At 60.8% G+C, this 14,137-nt stretch overlaps 2 protein-coding genes across 2 annotated transcripts; one reads left to right on the plus strand and one right to left on the minus strand.

Annotated features, from left to right (window-relative positions):
- Positions 1 to 580: 580 nt before the first annotated feature.
- On the minus strand, positions 581 to 13,500 carry MRPL11 (mitochondrial ribosomal protein L11). Its single transcript, XM_065407932.1, has 6 exons — positions 13,414 to 13,500; positions 12,730 to 12,864; positions 2,537 to 2,632; positions 2,095 to 2,188; positions 1,307 to 1,466; positions 581 to 1,024 (listed from the first exon to the last, which is right to left on the minus strand). The coding sequence occupies exons 2-6, from the start codon at positions 12,850 to 12,852 to the stop codon at positions 913 to 915; spliced, it is 585 nt and encodes a 194-aa protein (XP_065264004.1). The 5' UTR covers positions 12,853 to 12,864; positions 13,414 to 13,500; the 3' UTR covers positions 581 to 912.
- On the plus strand, positions 4,699 to 9,053 carry LOC135881920 (transmembrane protein 121-like). Its single transcript, XM_065408665.1, is given in 3 exon segments — positions 4,699 to 4,740; positions 4,742 to 4,916; positions 8,107 to 9,053. Coding segments are annotated over 3 exon segments (1,164 nt in total).
- Positions 13,501 to 14,137: the final 637 nt, after the last annotated feature.

Here is a 14,137-nt window from a genome sequence, read left to right on the forward strand (position 1 = left end):
AGACCCATACCCCACCCCTGAGTCCCTTTCCTGAGTTAATACAGTAAACCGAGAGCCTGGGGAGGGACAAGGTACTTATGTTTCCCATCCAAAATACATTCTGTTGGATTTATGATCCTTGATGATTGTTTGTCCTTGTTTTGTTCATTCCCCCAGCTGGGTTTGGTGTCTCTGAAATACATCCAATATATTGTAACACAATGGCTTCTCTACCACTTTCCAATCAACCTGGGTTTTGACAGAACCGCAGATGGGCCAGTCCCCCGGATGTCTCAGCACACAGCACTGTCCCCTTCTCTAGAATTGCAACCGGCATTAATAATAAAGCAGCTAGTTTCCAGCCCTTGGGGTTACAAATATAATCTCCAAAGAGCTGTCCCACGTGTAACCCATGCGGAACTAGCTGTCTGAACTAGAAATGAGGGAATAGCCCTGTGTCCTGTTCCCTGCCCCCCATCTTCTCCCCGAGCCAGCTAGTCTGACCGCTCTGGGGCTGGATCCGAGCTGTCGCCCCCCAGAGGGGAAAGGCCCCATATCCCAAGTCCCTACCCCTGCACACACAGACACAGGCTGCTCCTAGTTTGGGGGTCACAGTGGGGTTTTATTGGGTTGGGATTTTAATTGCATGAAAGCAATTCAGCACATTTTAAAGAAGGATTGGATATGAGGGGTGGGGCCTGTGGCAGGGGGTGGGGCTAATTCCCGTTCTCCATAGAGGCAAGTCCATAGGACAAAGATGGCCAGGATAGGGGAACAGGGGTGGGGGAACGGATGGACAGACTGACATGCTGCTCCTGAAGGGATGCCCCCAGCTCCCCACGCCCAGAGTGGGGCTTTGACCCTGGGGGCCAGGAACGTGGGATCTGGACTTGCTGGTCCTGCAGTCCCCTAGGGAAGCGGGTGTCCTGGAGATCATTTCTTCTTGGTGGCTGTCGCCAATGCCGCTGCCTGGGCTTCTGCTGCCGCCACCGCCAAGGCCTCCTCGCGCTGCTGCTGGAACACGGCATATTCCTCTGCACTGAGGCTGGTGGGGGAGAAGAAAGGGGTCAGACCTGCCTGACATGGGAGACCTGGCTCCCAGCCCCATCTAGCACACTAGACCACACCCAGCCCCACCTGCTCTAACCACTAGATTCCACTCCCTGCCCAGACCTGGGGATAGAACCCAGGAGTCCTGGCTCCCAGAGTCAGGCATAGAACCCAGCAATCCTGACTGCCAACTCCCCCAGCTCCCCCCACTCACCCAGAGCTGGGAACCCAGGGCTCCTGGCTCCTGCCCCCCCATGGACTCTGTGTGGGTACTCACTCTCTCACCACCTTGATGCCCAGGGTTCTGGCACTGCCAATGAGGGATTTCACCACCTTCTCCAGACTCATGTCCCGCACCACAAAGTTGGAGTTCTTGGACTTCACCAGAGCGATCTCGTACAGATGCTTCAGGGTCACCATGCCCGCTACCTCGTGCCCTGTTCAGCCAGAGACCTGTTAGCTCCACCCATGGGACCCCATCACAGCCCCCCCCGCGGGCCCCTTGCATCCTGACCCACAGCTCCCCTACCCCATGTGGGCCCCCATGTCCCAACCTGCAGCACCCCCCAACAGACCACAGGGCCCCTCCAGCCAACCTGCAGCCCTTCTGCAAGGCCCCTCCATCCTGACCTGCAGCTCCCTGTGTGCCATGGTCAGACGCAGTTCACAGCTCTAATGCTGGAAGCAGCCACCAGGGGACCCACAGGCTCTTTCTATGGGGTGCACTTGCTGCAGGGCATCTCCAAGAGGGGGTGTGTGGGGGGGTGAATCCTGGGGGCCCAACTCTCCCCCCAACACCTGTTCACAGGGCATCAGGGCCAGCAGGGAAGTGGAGGGAGGCCCTGGGTGCCACTCACCATGTGCTAGCTGGGGTTCAACACAGAGGGCAGCGTGGGCACCCCCAGAGCACAGGGTGACTGCCCCCCACCATCGGTGGGACCCCTGCCCTGACCACCCTGTGTGGCCCTGCTCCCATATTGTGTGAGTCCCTCCCCACCAGTCTGGACCTCTCCCCTCCCTGCTCTGTGTCCCCCCAGTTTGCGCCGCCTCCGTTCACCTCCTCACCGGTCTGTGCTGCCCCCTTATCGATGCCGGCGGCTGCCTTGAGGAAATAGGAGGCCGTGGGCTGGTTGATCTGGATCTCGTAGGTTCTATCTGGCTGCAACACATCGAGGGGGTGGGCTTAAACTGGGGTTCTGCCTGAGGAGACGTAGCCCAGACCCTTCTGCACCCCAAAGGGAGACCCCCAGTAACCTGCCACACACAGATCCTGCCCCACTGCAGAGGGGTGTGCTCTGGCCCAGTGGCAGTGATGGGGTGGAGTAGGATAGGGCTGTGTGTGGTGGTGCCTCCCCCTGATATCAATACACATGGGCAGCAGGGCTGGGGGGCAGTGGGGGGCAGCAGGGTGTGGGGTTCCTGGGGCGTGCGCGCTCGGCGGGGGTTGTGCTGTGCGTGTCTCTGGGTGTGCTGGGGTGTGGGTTGCAGGGGGTGGGGGGTGTCTCACCTTGACATCAATGCGCACGGGCAGCGGCACCCCCTCCTTGATGTCCTTGGTTCGCTCGTTGAAGTCCTTGCAGAACTGCCCGATGGGGATGCCCCTCTGGGAAGAGAAGCAGGGATACTGTCAGGGGGTTCGGATCCCCTACCCACCTGCCCCATATGCCCCAGAATCTCTTGCAGATCCACGTGTGACCCAACCCCAAACCACAGCCGGTGCTCCCCAGAGGGGAAAGGCCCTGTATCCCATTCCCCGCACCTGAGCCAGCCAGTCCCCTGTCCTGGGGTCACATTTCAATGGTATATGCCCCCCTCCCCCTTCCCTGTTTGATGGCATGGGGTGAGGCTACTGCACTCCTTCCCAGAGGGGCTGGGCGTAGAGTCCAGATCCAGGGTGTAACGCAGGGCTCTGGATCTGGTGCGACGAGTTGTGCAATGTGAAGTTGTCACTAATGATCAGGCCAAATAAAGCTGAATTAGAGCAGCACTCGCTGCCTCCCGGAGCAGTTGTGAGCTCCCCAGGGAACCCAGACACCACACCGACCACGCGTTGCACACGTCCTGCCGAGATGGACCCCCAGACATGCGTAGCATAATCCCTGCCCAGCGCACACCCCCCAGCACACCTCAAGACACGCACAGCACAACCCCCCCAGCACGTACACCCCAGCAACCCCACACCCCGAGACACGCACAGCACAACCCCCGCCCAGTGTGCACACCCCAGCAACCCCACAGCCCGAGACATGCACAGCACAACCCCCGCCCAGCGCGCACATCCCAGCACACCCCACACACGCACAGCACAACCCCTGCCCAGCGCGCACACCCCAGCAACCCATCATCCCGACACACACACAGCACAACCCCCGCCCAGCGCATATACCCCAGCAACCCCACACCCCGAGACAGGCACAGCACAACCCCCGCCCAGCGCGCACACCCCAGCACACCCCGAGACACGCACAGCACAACCCCGGCCCAGCACACACACACCAGCGAACCCCACACGGGCAGAGACACACGCAGAGACCCCAATGAGCCCTTCTGGCCTCACAGCCTATGAACCACACACTGCAGGACCTGCTCCCTCCAGCGGGAGGCAGCACACACACTAGCCCAGACCCCATGCCCATGCTATTGCGCCCCTTTGTTCATTGCTCTGGTCACTGCACTATGATTGACGGGAGGATACCAGGGTGGCGCCTCCCTCCCCGTCCATCTCTGCCTGCCTGCCTCCGGAGAATTCCCCGCCTTGGGGCTGCAGAGCTATCAGGGCAGGCTGGCTACTGCAGGGATCTGCACCAGGATGGGCTGACGCTGGCGCTTTGGGGCCCAAAATGCTGTAGATGTAGACCGGTAACCCTGCCCCCGGCCCAGGAATGGACAGTCCTGCCCCAGAAGGGACTGAACTCCTGGCCCCAGGAGAGTCACTGGCACTGTACAGGGGCAGCAAGAATGCCACCCCCACCCCTCTCCCAGAACCAGGGACAGACCCCACGTCCTGATTCCCACTCTAACCACTAGACCCCACTGCCCTCAAGCGCTGGGAAGAGAACCCAGGAGTCCTGGCTCCCAGCCCCTGCTCTAACCACTAGACCCCGGACCCCACCCCTCAGCCGGAGCCCCCTACCCCACTCCAGAGCCCGCCCCCCGGAGCACCGAGAGCAGCCCAGGCTCCCCGCCCCCGCGCCGCCGGCGGCACAAGGACCGCGCAGAGCCGGGACCCCGCGGCGGGATTCAGGCCCCGCCCTCTGCGCTCACGCACGCGCGCCGCTGCCGCTCCAGCATACGGGACCTGCAGGTAATGGGGGCGGGGAACAGGCTGCCCTGCCCCCGGGGGTCTGGCCGGGAACGCCTCCGAGCTCCGCGCGAGACGGGCAGCGGGAAGCAATGGGGTGTCAGGGGCCGGGGGGGGGATCAATGGGGGGATTGGGGGCCGGGGGAGGCGGAAGCAATGGGGGGGATTGGGAGCCGGGGGAGGAGGAAGCAATGGGATGGGGGGAAGCAATGGGGGGGATTGGGAGCCGGGGGAGGAGGAAGCAATGGGGTGGGGGAGGCAATGGGGGATTGGGGGCCGGGGGAGGAGGAAGCACTGGGGTGGGGGAGGCAATGGGGGATTCGGGGACTGGGGTGCGATGGGGTCAGGCTCACAGGATCTGGGGACACATGGTAAGCCCCGACCCCTTCCCCACAGGCAAGGCTGTGCAGGGAGCAGCACCCAGGGCTGTGGATTAGGGAGCAGCCAACAGACGCAGGGGACTGCCCACAGCTTGAAGCCATGGCAGGGAGTGGGGCACAGACAGCCGGACAAAGCCCGAGCCCTGGACTGATGCAGGGGGAGGAGCGAGGCCCAGCCTGCTCCCAGGGAGGACCAGGATGCCCAGGTCAGTATGTCGCTCTGAAATCACCCCTGTTCTAACAAACTAGACCCCTCTCCCCTCCCAGAGCTGGGGACAGAACATCCACCCCTTTAGCATCACGTCAGGGAACTGACGTCAGCGGCAACAAACAGTTCTTCCTGTCACCCACTGAACTACTGTGCAGTGCTGCTTTTACACAACCCCAGCCCAGAGATGGCTGCATCTTGACACTGAGCAAGGGATCCCTGCATAAACAGCCCCAGTGCGACGCTGCACAGTCCCTGGCTGTCTACTAGTCTGTGAAGTGCCCGAGAGTCCTGCTGTGGGGAGACGCTGGGAGCTGACGCATCTCTCGCAGGGCAAATGTATCCGACCGATCGTCATGTGAGTAGGTAGCGTGGAGAGCCCAGGAGCTACTTGCTGGGCTGGAAGCTGGCATAGGGTGACCAGATGTCCTGATTTTATAGGGACAGTCCCGATATTTGGGGCTTTTTTTTTTTTTTTAATATGGGCTCCTATTACCCCCAACCCCCTGTCCCGATTTTTTCACACTTGCTATCTGGTCACCCTAAGCTGGCACCAAGGAGGGAGGGACAGGCCCCAGCACCCACCCCCACCTGCAGGGAATCACCTACCGGGAGGGGCCGTTCCCATCCCCTGCCAGAGCACACTGCTGTCAGCAAGCCAAATGGCTGGTTCTGGGATCCACGGGTGGGAGGGGAGCACGAAGACAGCGGGCAGGCAAAGCGTGCCCCACTAATGCAGGCTGGCATGTCACAACCAGCTCCCAGCACAGAAGATTGGCTCAGGTGGGGATGTCCATCAGTCCCCCTGCGTCAGGGCTGGATCACAGCCAGCAGGGCAGCCCCTAGACAGCAAAGGTCCCAGCCCCCAGAACCAGCCAGTGCCACCCCCAGCTGTGTAACCCTTCCAAACTCCATCATTCGGGGGGGGGGGGGAAGAGGCAGGAAAGGCAGTGATGGGAAGAGCTCATTGAAACTTTACTCCCTCCCTCCCCCCAAAAAAAGAAATCCATAAATCATGCTGCCATGCTAGGAGCTGGCACTATCAGCTGCACTGGCATCAGGGCAGTTGGGAAATTGGACCCTTGGTCTCTACCATCATGGGGGGGCCCAGCCCCAGCCCCTACTCAGGCTGGGGCACAGGTCTGCTAGCCAAAGCTGAGAGAATCCTACACCGCCTCCTCCCTGCAGCATCCTAGTCAATAACCACATGGGCCCTTTAACCTCTGAGAAATCAGTGCTGTGTGTGCACCAGCAAGGCACCTAGCACCTGCCTCAGGGTTGGGGTGTAGGGGCTATTTATACAGGGATCCCTCGCCTGGCACTGAGATGCGGCTGGCTCTGGGCTGGGGCACGGGGGGGAGGGGGGCTGTTTATACAGGTATCCCTCGCCTGGCGCTGAGATGCAGCTGGCTCTGGGCTGGGGCACGGGGGGGGGAGGCTGTTTATACAGGGATCCCTCGCCTGGCGCTGAGATGCAGCTGGCTCTGGGCTGGGGCACGGGGGAGGGGGGGCTGTTTATACAGGGATCCCTCGCCTGGCGCTGAGATGCAGCTGGCTCTGGGCTGGGGCACGGTGGGGGGGGGCTGTTTATACAGGGATCCCTCGCCTGGCGCTGAGATGCAGCTGGCTCTGGGCTGGGGCACGGGGAGGGGGGGCTGTTTATACAGGGATCCCTCGCCTGGCGCTGAGATGCAGCTGGCTCTGGGCTGGGGCACGGTGGGGGGGGGCTGTTTATACAGGGATCCCTCGCCTGGCGCTGAGATGCAGCTGGCTCTGGGCTGGGGCACGGTGGGGGGGGCTGTTTATACAGGGATCCCTCGCCTGGCGCTGAGATGCAGCTGGCTCTGGGCTGGGGCACGGGGGGGGGGGGGCTGTTTATACAGGGATCCCTCGCCTGGCACTGAGATGCGGCTGGCTCTGGGCTGGGGCACGGTGGGGGGGGGGCTGTTTATACAGGGATCCCTCGCCTGGCGCTGAGATGCAGCTGGCTCTGGGCTGGGGCACGGGGGGGGGCTGTTTATACAGGGATCCCTCGCCTGGCGCTGAGATGCAGCTGGCTCTGGGGCAGGGGGCTGTTTATATCTAATCAACAGTAATGAAATGGCACGTCAAGGTGGCTGAAGTCGCTATTTGTGGCTGCAGTGTCTTGGGGGAGCGTGAGCATGGCCAGTGTGTATGTTTGTAGTGTTCGCTATGGGGCAGGGCAGGTGGAGGGCTCCCCCTCCGCTGGCTGCTCTCCCCTGAGAAGGTGCCATGGGGAAGGACCAGAGTGGCAGGGGCTGGCTGCCTTGCTGGCCCGTTAAGAACGAGGGGACAGGGCTGCCAGCAACACTGATAGTTGCTGGGATCAGCAACCAAATACCTCGCTGCTCAACTCCTCCCCGCACACAGGTGCTGCTATTGGAGCCAGCGGTTAGAGCTGAGAGCCAGGACTCCTTGGTTCTACTCTCCACTCTGGGAGGCGAGTGAGTCTAGTGGCTAGAGCAGCAGGCTGGGAGCCAGGAGGTCTAGCCCCAGCACTGCCACTGACTCCATATGCCCCTGGGTGAGCCCCTCTCGCTCAGTGCCTCAGTTTCCCTGTGTGGGACAGGACTGGGCTGACCCAGTTTCAGGGTCCCCATCAGGTATGGGAGCCAGCAGAGTCAGAACACTCCCATCACCCTGCCTTCCCAGCCGTGCTCCTCAGATAACTCCCTACAGGCACCTCCCCCACTGAGGGCATTCTGTGCTAGAGGGGGCCCTGTGGGACTGGTGCAAGGGCCGGGGTGAAGTACAGGGGGAATGCAGGGGTGCTGGGCCCACCCCTCCCTGGGAGCCCTTCAGAGAGGCTGCATTCCTCAGGGCAGCAAAAGGGGAAGTGCGTTCCCTGCAATGCAGCCTGTAGGGGGCAGAGGGGAGCACAGTCCCCACCCCCTGCCCACAGCACTAACCATGGGGGCATTTGGAGTGACCCATTCTGGAGGCCCAGCATTAGCCCCAGGATGGTATGTGCATGTCCAGAGGCCACGGCCTGTCCTTGGTCCCCCATGGCCCAATTGTCCATAGCCAGGTCCCCTCTGGCCTGTCCTCGGTCCCTGTGGGCCCAGCATTAGCCCCGGGATGGTGCATCCCAAGTCTGCAGCCTGGTCTCTCATGGCCCATCCTGCCCCAGGCAAGTGTGACTCACCACTGCTGTCTTTTCCCCACAGGTGCTGCCAGCTGGCCACCCCCTGTGACCAGGCTCCCCCGCTCCATGGCACCACCGCCCCCTGCCAGCAAGCCACATGCCTGCATGTCAGCGGTGGTGATCGTCTCCACCATGGCAGCGGTGGACGTGTACCTGATGGAGCTGAGCGCTGGAGCGCAGTGGGCCAGCGTGCTGGCCCTGGCAGGTGATCTGTGCTTCCTCTTGGTGCTGCGCTATGTGGGGGCATGGGCGGGTGCCGAGGCCCGGACCCCGCGGCATGGCTACACCATGGCACTCTGGTTCCTCTTTGTCTTCACCCTGGAGATCAAGCTATACTTCATCTACCAGGGGTACCGGGCCGACCGGCGCACCCCTGACCCGCTGGCCCGCCGTACCCTGACCCTGCTGCTCTCCATCTGCATCCCTTCCCTTTACGTGGTCCTGGTGGCCACCGAGCACCTGGAGCATGTGGCCACCTTCCAGCGCAAGGAGGACCTGCGCGGCCGGCTTCTCTGGGTGGTGGTGGACCTGCTGGACCTACTGGAGATGCAGGCCAGCCTGTGGGAGCCTCAGTGGCAGAGGCTGCCGCTGTGGGCTGAGGGCCTGACTTTCTTCTACTGCTACAGCCTGCTGCTGGTGCTGCCCTGCGTGGCACTGGGCGAGATGGACCTGCCCGCCTCCCCCCGCCTCCCACTTTACCCACTGCTCAGCCTGCTGGCCGTCAACCTGGCCACACTGGCCATCCGGGCTGCTGACCTGCTGCTCTATCGCGACCAGCGGGTCTCTGCCATCTTCATGGCCAAGAACCTACTGGCCATCGCGCTCAAGGGGTGCACGGCCCTGCAGTACCACAGAGCTGGGGCTGCTGGGCTGGGGGAGCTCCCCCCTGGGGACATGCCATGTCACACGCCCCGGCATGGGGGCATGGACAGCACCTCTGGGCCCAGGTTCATCCCCCGGGAGTTCTGAGTGCACAGGGACACTGCAACACCCACACCCTGAGCTGGAGGGACACTGGCTGTGAGAATGGGGCCAGATCCCCAGCTGGTATTTTCTGGCAAAGCTGCCCTGATGTAAACTGGCCCCCAGACTCCTTCAAACGCAGAGAGGGGCTGAGATCACAAACCACTATTCACTAAGGGACAGGACTAGCATAGAAAGGGGCTGAGGAACACCAGGGGGCTATGGGTTGGGATTGAGGGGCGCTGAGATAGCTGGGGAGCTGCAGGTGGGGACTGAGGGACGCCACCAGTGCTGGGGTGGGAGGCAGGCTCCACCCCTGCCCTTTGGGCTCCACTCCCCACTGCAGCACATTGATGACCACTGTGTACACTCATCACCCCTGTGCTGAGCTAGACTGAGACACATGGGCCCACACCCAGCTGGCCCCGTGGTGAGGGACTGGAGTGTGGCGAGCCCAGGCCGGAGCACTGGATGGGCCCAATGGGTGGTGCCAGCTATGGCCCTGGCACTCGGAGAGGTAGGGGGCACATGCCCAGGCCTGGATGCTCCGTGCAGGACAGAGGCGAAATAAAGAAGAGCTAACACAGACCAGACCTTGGATTCCAGTGTGCACGGAGTCCTGGGGCTGGTGCACCACGGCCTGCAATCACCACCAGTGCCCCCAGGGAAGCACCAGCCCCTGCCCTTGGCGAAGGCCGGGCTGGGGAGGGATGGAGTCCTGAGTACCCCCTTTATCAGCCAGCAGGAGGGAAGGGGAGGGGAGCCAGGACTCCTGGGTTCTGTCCCAGCTCAGTCACTGACTCACTGTGTGACCTCAGAGAAATGTTTTGTCCCTCTTCGGGCCCTCCGTTTCCCCATCATAGAGTTCAGGTTATTCCCATCCCAGTGGCGGGTGGTTAGTGAGTGACCACTGACAACGTGCTGTGACATCCCCTATGAGGGGCTGTGGTCCCCTCTCGTCACTGGGGAAAGGCTCACACATTGGTTCCTTTAGAGCCAGGCCCAGCCCAGCACCTCAGCAGCTCCTGGCTCTGTGCTTGGGTTACCCTGTCCCCTCCAGCTTGAGAGAAGGGGCTTTAACACAGCCTTCCCTGCACCCATCCTGCAGCCACTCACCTGCCCCAGCGCCGGAACATGGCCACCTCTGGGGTGGGCACAGGGGCTGTTTATACAGGGCTTCCTCCCCAGCACCCCTTGGAGGGGAAAGGGCCAGTGCCCCATTCCCTGGCCCCGCAGTCCCAGTGGGGGGGAGGGGGAATGGGGTAAGGACACAGAAGCAGAATGAGCCCCACACTGTCTTTCCCAAAGGGCACTGTCCCTGATCTGGCCCCAAACCAGGGGGACTGGCTGGCTCATGGGTTGGGACTCAGGGCTGTCAGCTCATATTTACAGCAAAAGCCTTTTGTGGGTTTTGCAGCAACCCCCGGCCCCTTCTCCAGAGCTGGGACAATCCCAGCTTGGGGGCCAGGATTCAGTGGGGTCACCCCATGGCCCTGTTACAGCAGGGCACCGCATGGGGCAGCAGCCCAGCAGGACTCTCCACACTCCCAGCAGAGGAGAGGCCAAGTGCCCTGCTGCTGGGACAGATGCCCACTACCCACCGGCTGGGCCCCGCCATGCCAGGAGGCAGCATGGTCTTGGGGAAGGGTGGGAGGATGCTCTGGGCTGGGACTCAGGGGTGCAATCCTCGCCACTGATTCCCTGCATGACCATGGACGAGTCATGGCTGCTCTGTGGGTCCCAGCTAACAGCCACCCTACCTCTGCCCAGGAGCTCTTTGGGACAGGTCTCTTGGTATGGATCTGTGCAGGGCCGGGCACACTAGGAGCCCTGATATCAGCTGGGGAAACGTCTGTGCAGCCCCCAGCATGATGAGGGCTGATCTCAGGCGGGGGAGAGGTAGGTAGGTAGGTGTGCGTGTGTGCGCCCGGGGCAGGCAGGGGCATTCTCAGCCATTCCAGCCCCTCTCTAGCCATTGTCTGAACACAGCCCAGAGTGGGTTGCAGCAGCAGACACGACAACACACAGGCGCATCGCTGGGCAGCGCTCACTCTAAGCAGTGGGATCGGGGGTGCGGCGGGAGCTTGTGCAGTCACATGTCAAGGCCAGAAGGGCCCATTCAAATCCTCCAGTCTGACCCCCCCCGGTTGGATAATCCCCCCAGGGATCCTGCAGCCTGCCTAGAGCTGCTCGTTGAGCTGGAGTGGAGCTTTTAGAGAGACTCCAGGGCTGCATTGAGACTCCAAGCAACAGACTCCCTTCCCACCCCCACCCCATTCCTGGGGCACTTGTCAGAAGGGCAGATCTGCCTCCCTCTTAAACAATGGCCCAGGCATCACCTCCAGGCCCTTGACTCTCGCTCAGCCTCTGTTGGTGACATTAATGAACTCCCTGCTCCAGAACCGCCCCCACCCCACGCGGAAGGGCTGAGAGACTGGGGATCAAGCCCCCTTGGAACCTCGTCTGGGAAAAGCTAACTCCATGCAGTTCCCACAGCCCCTCCCCGCAAGACATTCTCCAGCCGTTGGGTCACTGTGGGGCTCTTTTCTGCACCCTCTCTGATTTTTCAACACATGGCAATGCATGTGGACGCACTACGTGGACTAGGACGGGGCTCACCAGTACAGAGGCAAAATCCCCACCCTGCTCATACTCACTAATCCCGTTTACACAGTCAAGGGGATCACTAGCCAGTTTCTAGCCCCTTTCATAGGGGTGCATTGATTTTGTCCAGCCCTAGGCGTTTCGTCAGAATGCCATGAGGTGCCAAGTCAGATGCCTTGCGGAGTCCCAATCAACTGTATCAACGCAGTTACCGTCAGCGACTAAGTTGTGATCTCATCCAAACACGATGCCAGACTCGTCTGACAGACGGACTCCCCAGAAAGTCATCACCGGCAACAGTTACAACACTCGTTCCTCGCAGCACAGGTCTGAGGCGCTGCCCCATTTGGGGAGAGCAACGAAGGCCTCCGAGATGCCCTTCTTCTCTCTCATAGCTAAAGCCACCAGTGCCAGCTACTCCCAGCCTGAACCGATCCTTTCCACAGGCATTTGAACGACAGACAACCCCTTGTGATTCCCGAGTGCCTCATGCCCAGCCTGGCTGCCCTGATTGGGACTGGAACCCCAACATGAAGTTAAATAGAGCAATATCTCTCTGTCCCCCACCCCAAGGGGGAAGATGCTTCAGTTGCAGAGAGCTCAAGAGCCAGTAGAGGGACTGGGCCCCATAAGAGACTCAATCCCTAAAGGGCTCAGTGCCCCCCAAACATGCCTGGGGAGGCTGGATCTCTTCCTGCCCGCAAACACTGTGCCCCTGGTAACAGGTGTAAGAGGAAATCCTCCTTCCATAAGCTGGGATGCTGCCCTGACATCTGCATCCAGCCAGCAAATGGGAGGGGGCTAAAGACCCCGTACCGCAGGATTTGAACCACAGATCCAACAGCCTTGAGCAGCCCAGAGTGAGAGCAGCTAACCCTGTTCCCACCTTGTGAGTAGCCACAGGGGGCAGCAGGAACCCTGGGGAGGGGGATTATTTTGGAGCATCACTGTCCCAGAAGCACCTGCTGCCCTTGCAGTGAACCTCATTAGCCCACACCACTTGTTAAACACACCAACCATCCCCAGTATAACAGGCCTCCCTGCCCCGATCACACAGCCAGTGAGAGGCCTGGCCTACCTGCCCGAGGACAGGGCCCAGGGGAGGCCCCGGCATGGCCTGCCCTGCCCGGATGATCATTCGGATGACACTCCCGGGATCGACCTTCTTCACAGCTTTGGCGGCACGGGAGATTTTTGACATGGTGAGTCTCAGCTGCGAGATGAGTACAGGAGAGGAGAGGTCACAGGGGGCAGAATCCAGCCCCAGGGGAGAGCGCTGGGGAGCTGGCAGGCTCTCTCTAGCACCCACCACACTGGCACTAGAAAGGGCTCCTTTGCCACCCAACAGGTGCCACAGGCCTGGGGAAACTGTTGTTTGTGCCATATCACGGTTAGAAACCACTATTCCCTGAGGGTCCTAGTGCTCCCCACCCCTATTGTACAGCCATACAACTCAACCCCCCAATTCCCATGGCTCCTGTACGCCCTAACCATACACCTCAGTCCCCTCCAATCCCCTGTACACGCCTCAGTCCCCCCGATCCCCTGTACACGCCTCAGTCCCCCCCCCAATCCCCCGGCTCTCGATACACCTCAACCATACAGCTCAGCCCCCCCATCCGCCCTCACCATACAGCTCAACCTCCTTCGCGTCCCACCACCGCATGGCCCCTGCCTGGCTCCTGCCCTGTGCTCCCCACCCATGGCCATTCCCCAAACCTCAGCCTCCCTTCCCCATTGCCCCACGCGCCCCAGAACTCACCCTGCGGCTCAGCCCCTAATATCAACTCCACTCGCCGCTCTCAGCGCAGCCTGGGCGCAGACATATTGGGGCAGGAGACTCGGCGAACGGCATGCCGGGAGCTGTAGTTCCCCTTGGTACGTCCCCGTGCATGCCCAAATGTATGCTGGGAGTTGTAGTTCTCACTAGCCCTTCCTGTGCAATCCCACGTGCATGCTGGGGGTTATAGTTCCCCCTCCATGTGCATACTGGGAACTGAAGTCTTCCCCACCCCCACATGTGCTGATATAGGTGCATGCTGGGATTGGTAGTTCCCATCCCAAAAGAGACAGACACACACACACTGCTTTGTTTTATGTTAGAGAGCAGCTCGATCCATCCAAGCTTGCTAGTCCTTTTCAGTAAGCCAGGGTGTTCCAAGCTACTTCTCTCACCTTCTTCAGACTTTGTAGCAAATACGGAGCTCGATCCCCAAAGGGCAGATTTCCTGTACACGCCATACTGAGGCAGTCTCCAGCAACGCAAACCCTAAACACTCACGAGTCTGGCCTGAAAACCCAGGAGAAGATCTTAAAAATCTCGAGATCTGTTTTTAATGTATATACATATGTGGGGGGTGGTATTTTTATTTGCCTTCTGATTTCTGAACCTTTATGGGGCACTTGGGGACATGCTTTTTTCCACAATCAGGAGAGCTGACTTTTAATTGCTTATTTTAATGAAAGTTCAGATTCTTCTGTAATGC

Source organism: Emys orbicularis, chromosome 7, assembly GCF_028017835.1.
Source record: "Emys orbicularis isolate rEmyOrb1 chromosome 7, rEmyOrb1.hap1, whole genome shotgun sequence".
NCBI classification, from domain to species: Eukaryota; Metazoa; Chordata; order Testudines; family Emydidae; genus Emys; species Emys orbicularis.

Coding starts and splice junctions, on each gene's coding strand:
- MRPL11 (XM_065407932.1), bottom strand. CDS start 12,852: ATGTCAAAAATCTCCCGTGCCGCCAAAGCTGTGAAGAAGGTCGATCCC. Junction 2,633..12,729: donor TGGGCCCTGTCCTCGGGCAG/GTAGGCCAGGCC, acceptor TTCTCTTCCCAG/AGGGGCATCCCCATCGGGCA. Junction 1,467..2,094: donor TAAGGGGGCAGCACAGACCG/GTGAGGAGGTGA, acceptor CTGGCTGAACAG/GGCACGAGGTAGCGGGCATG.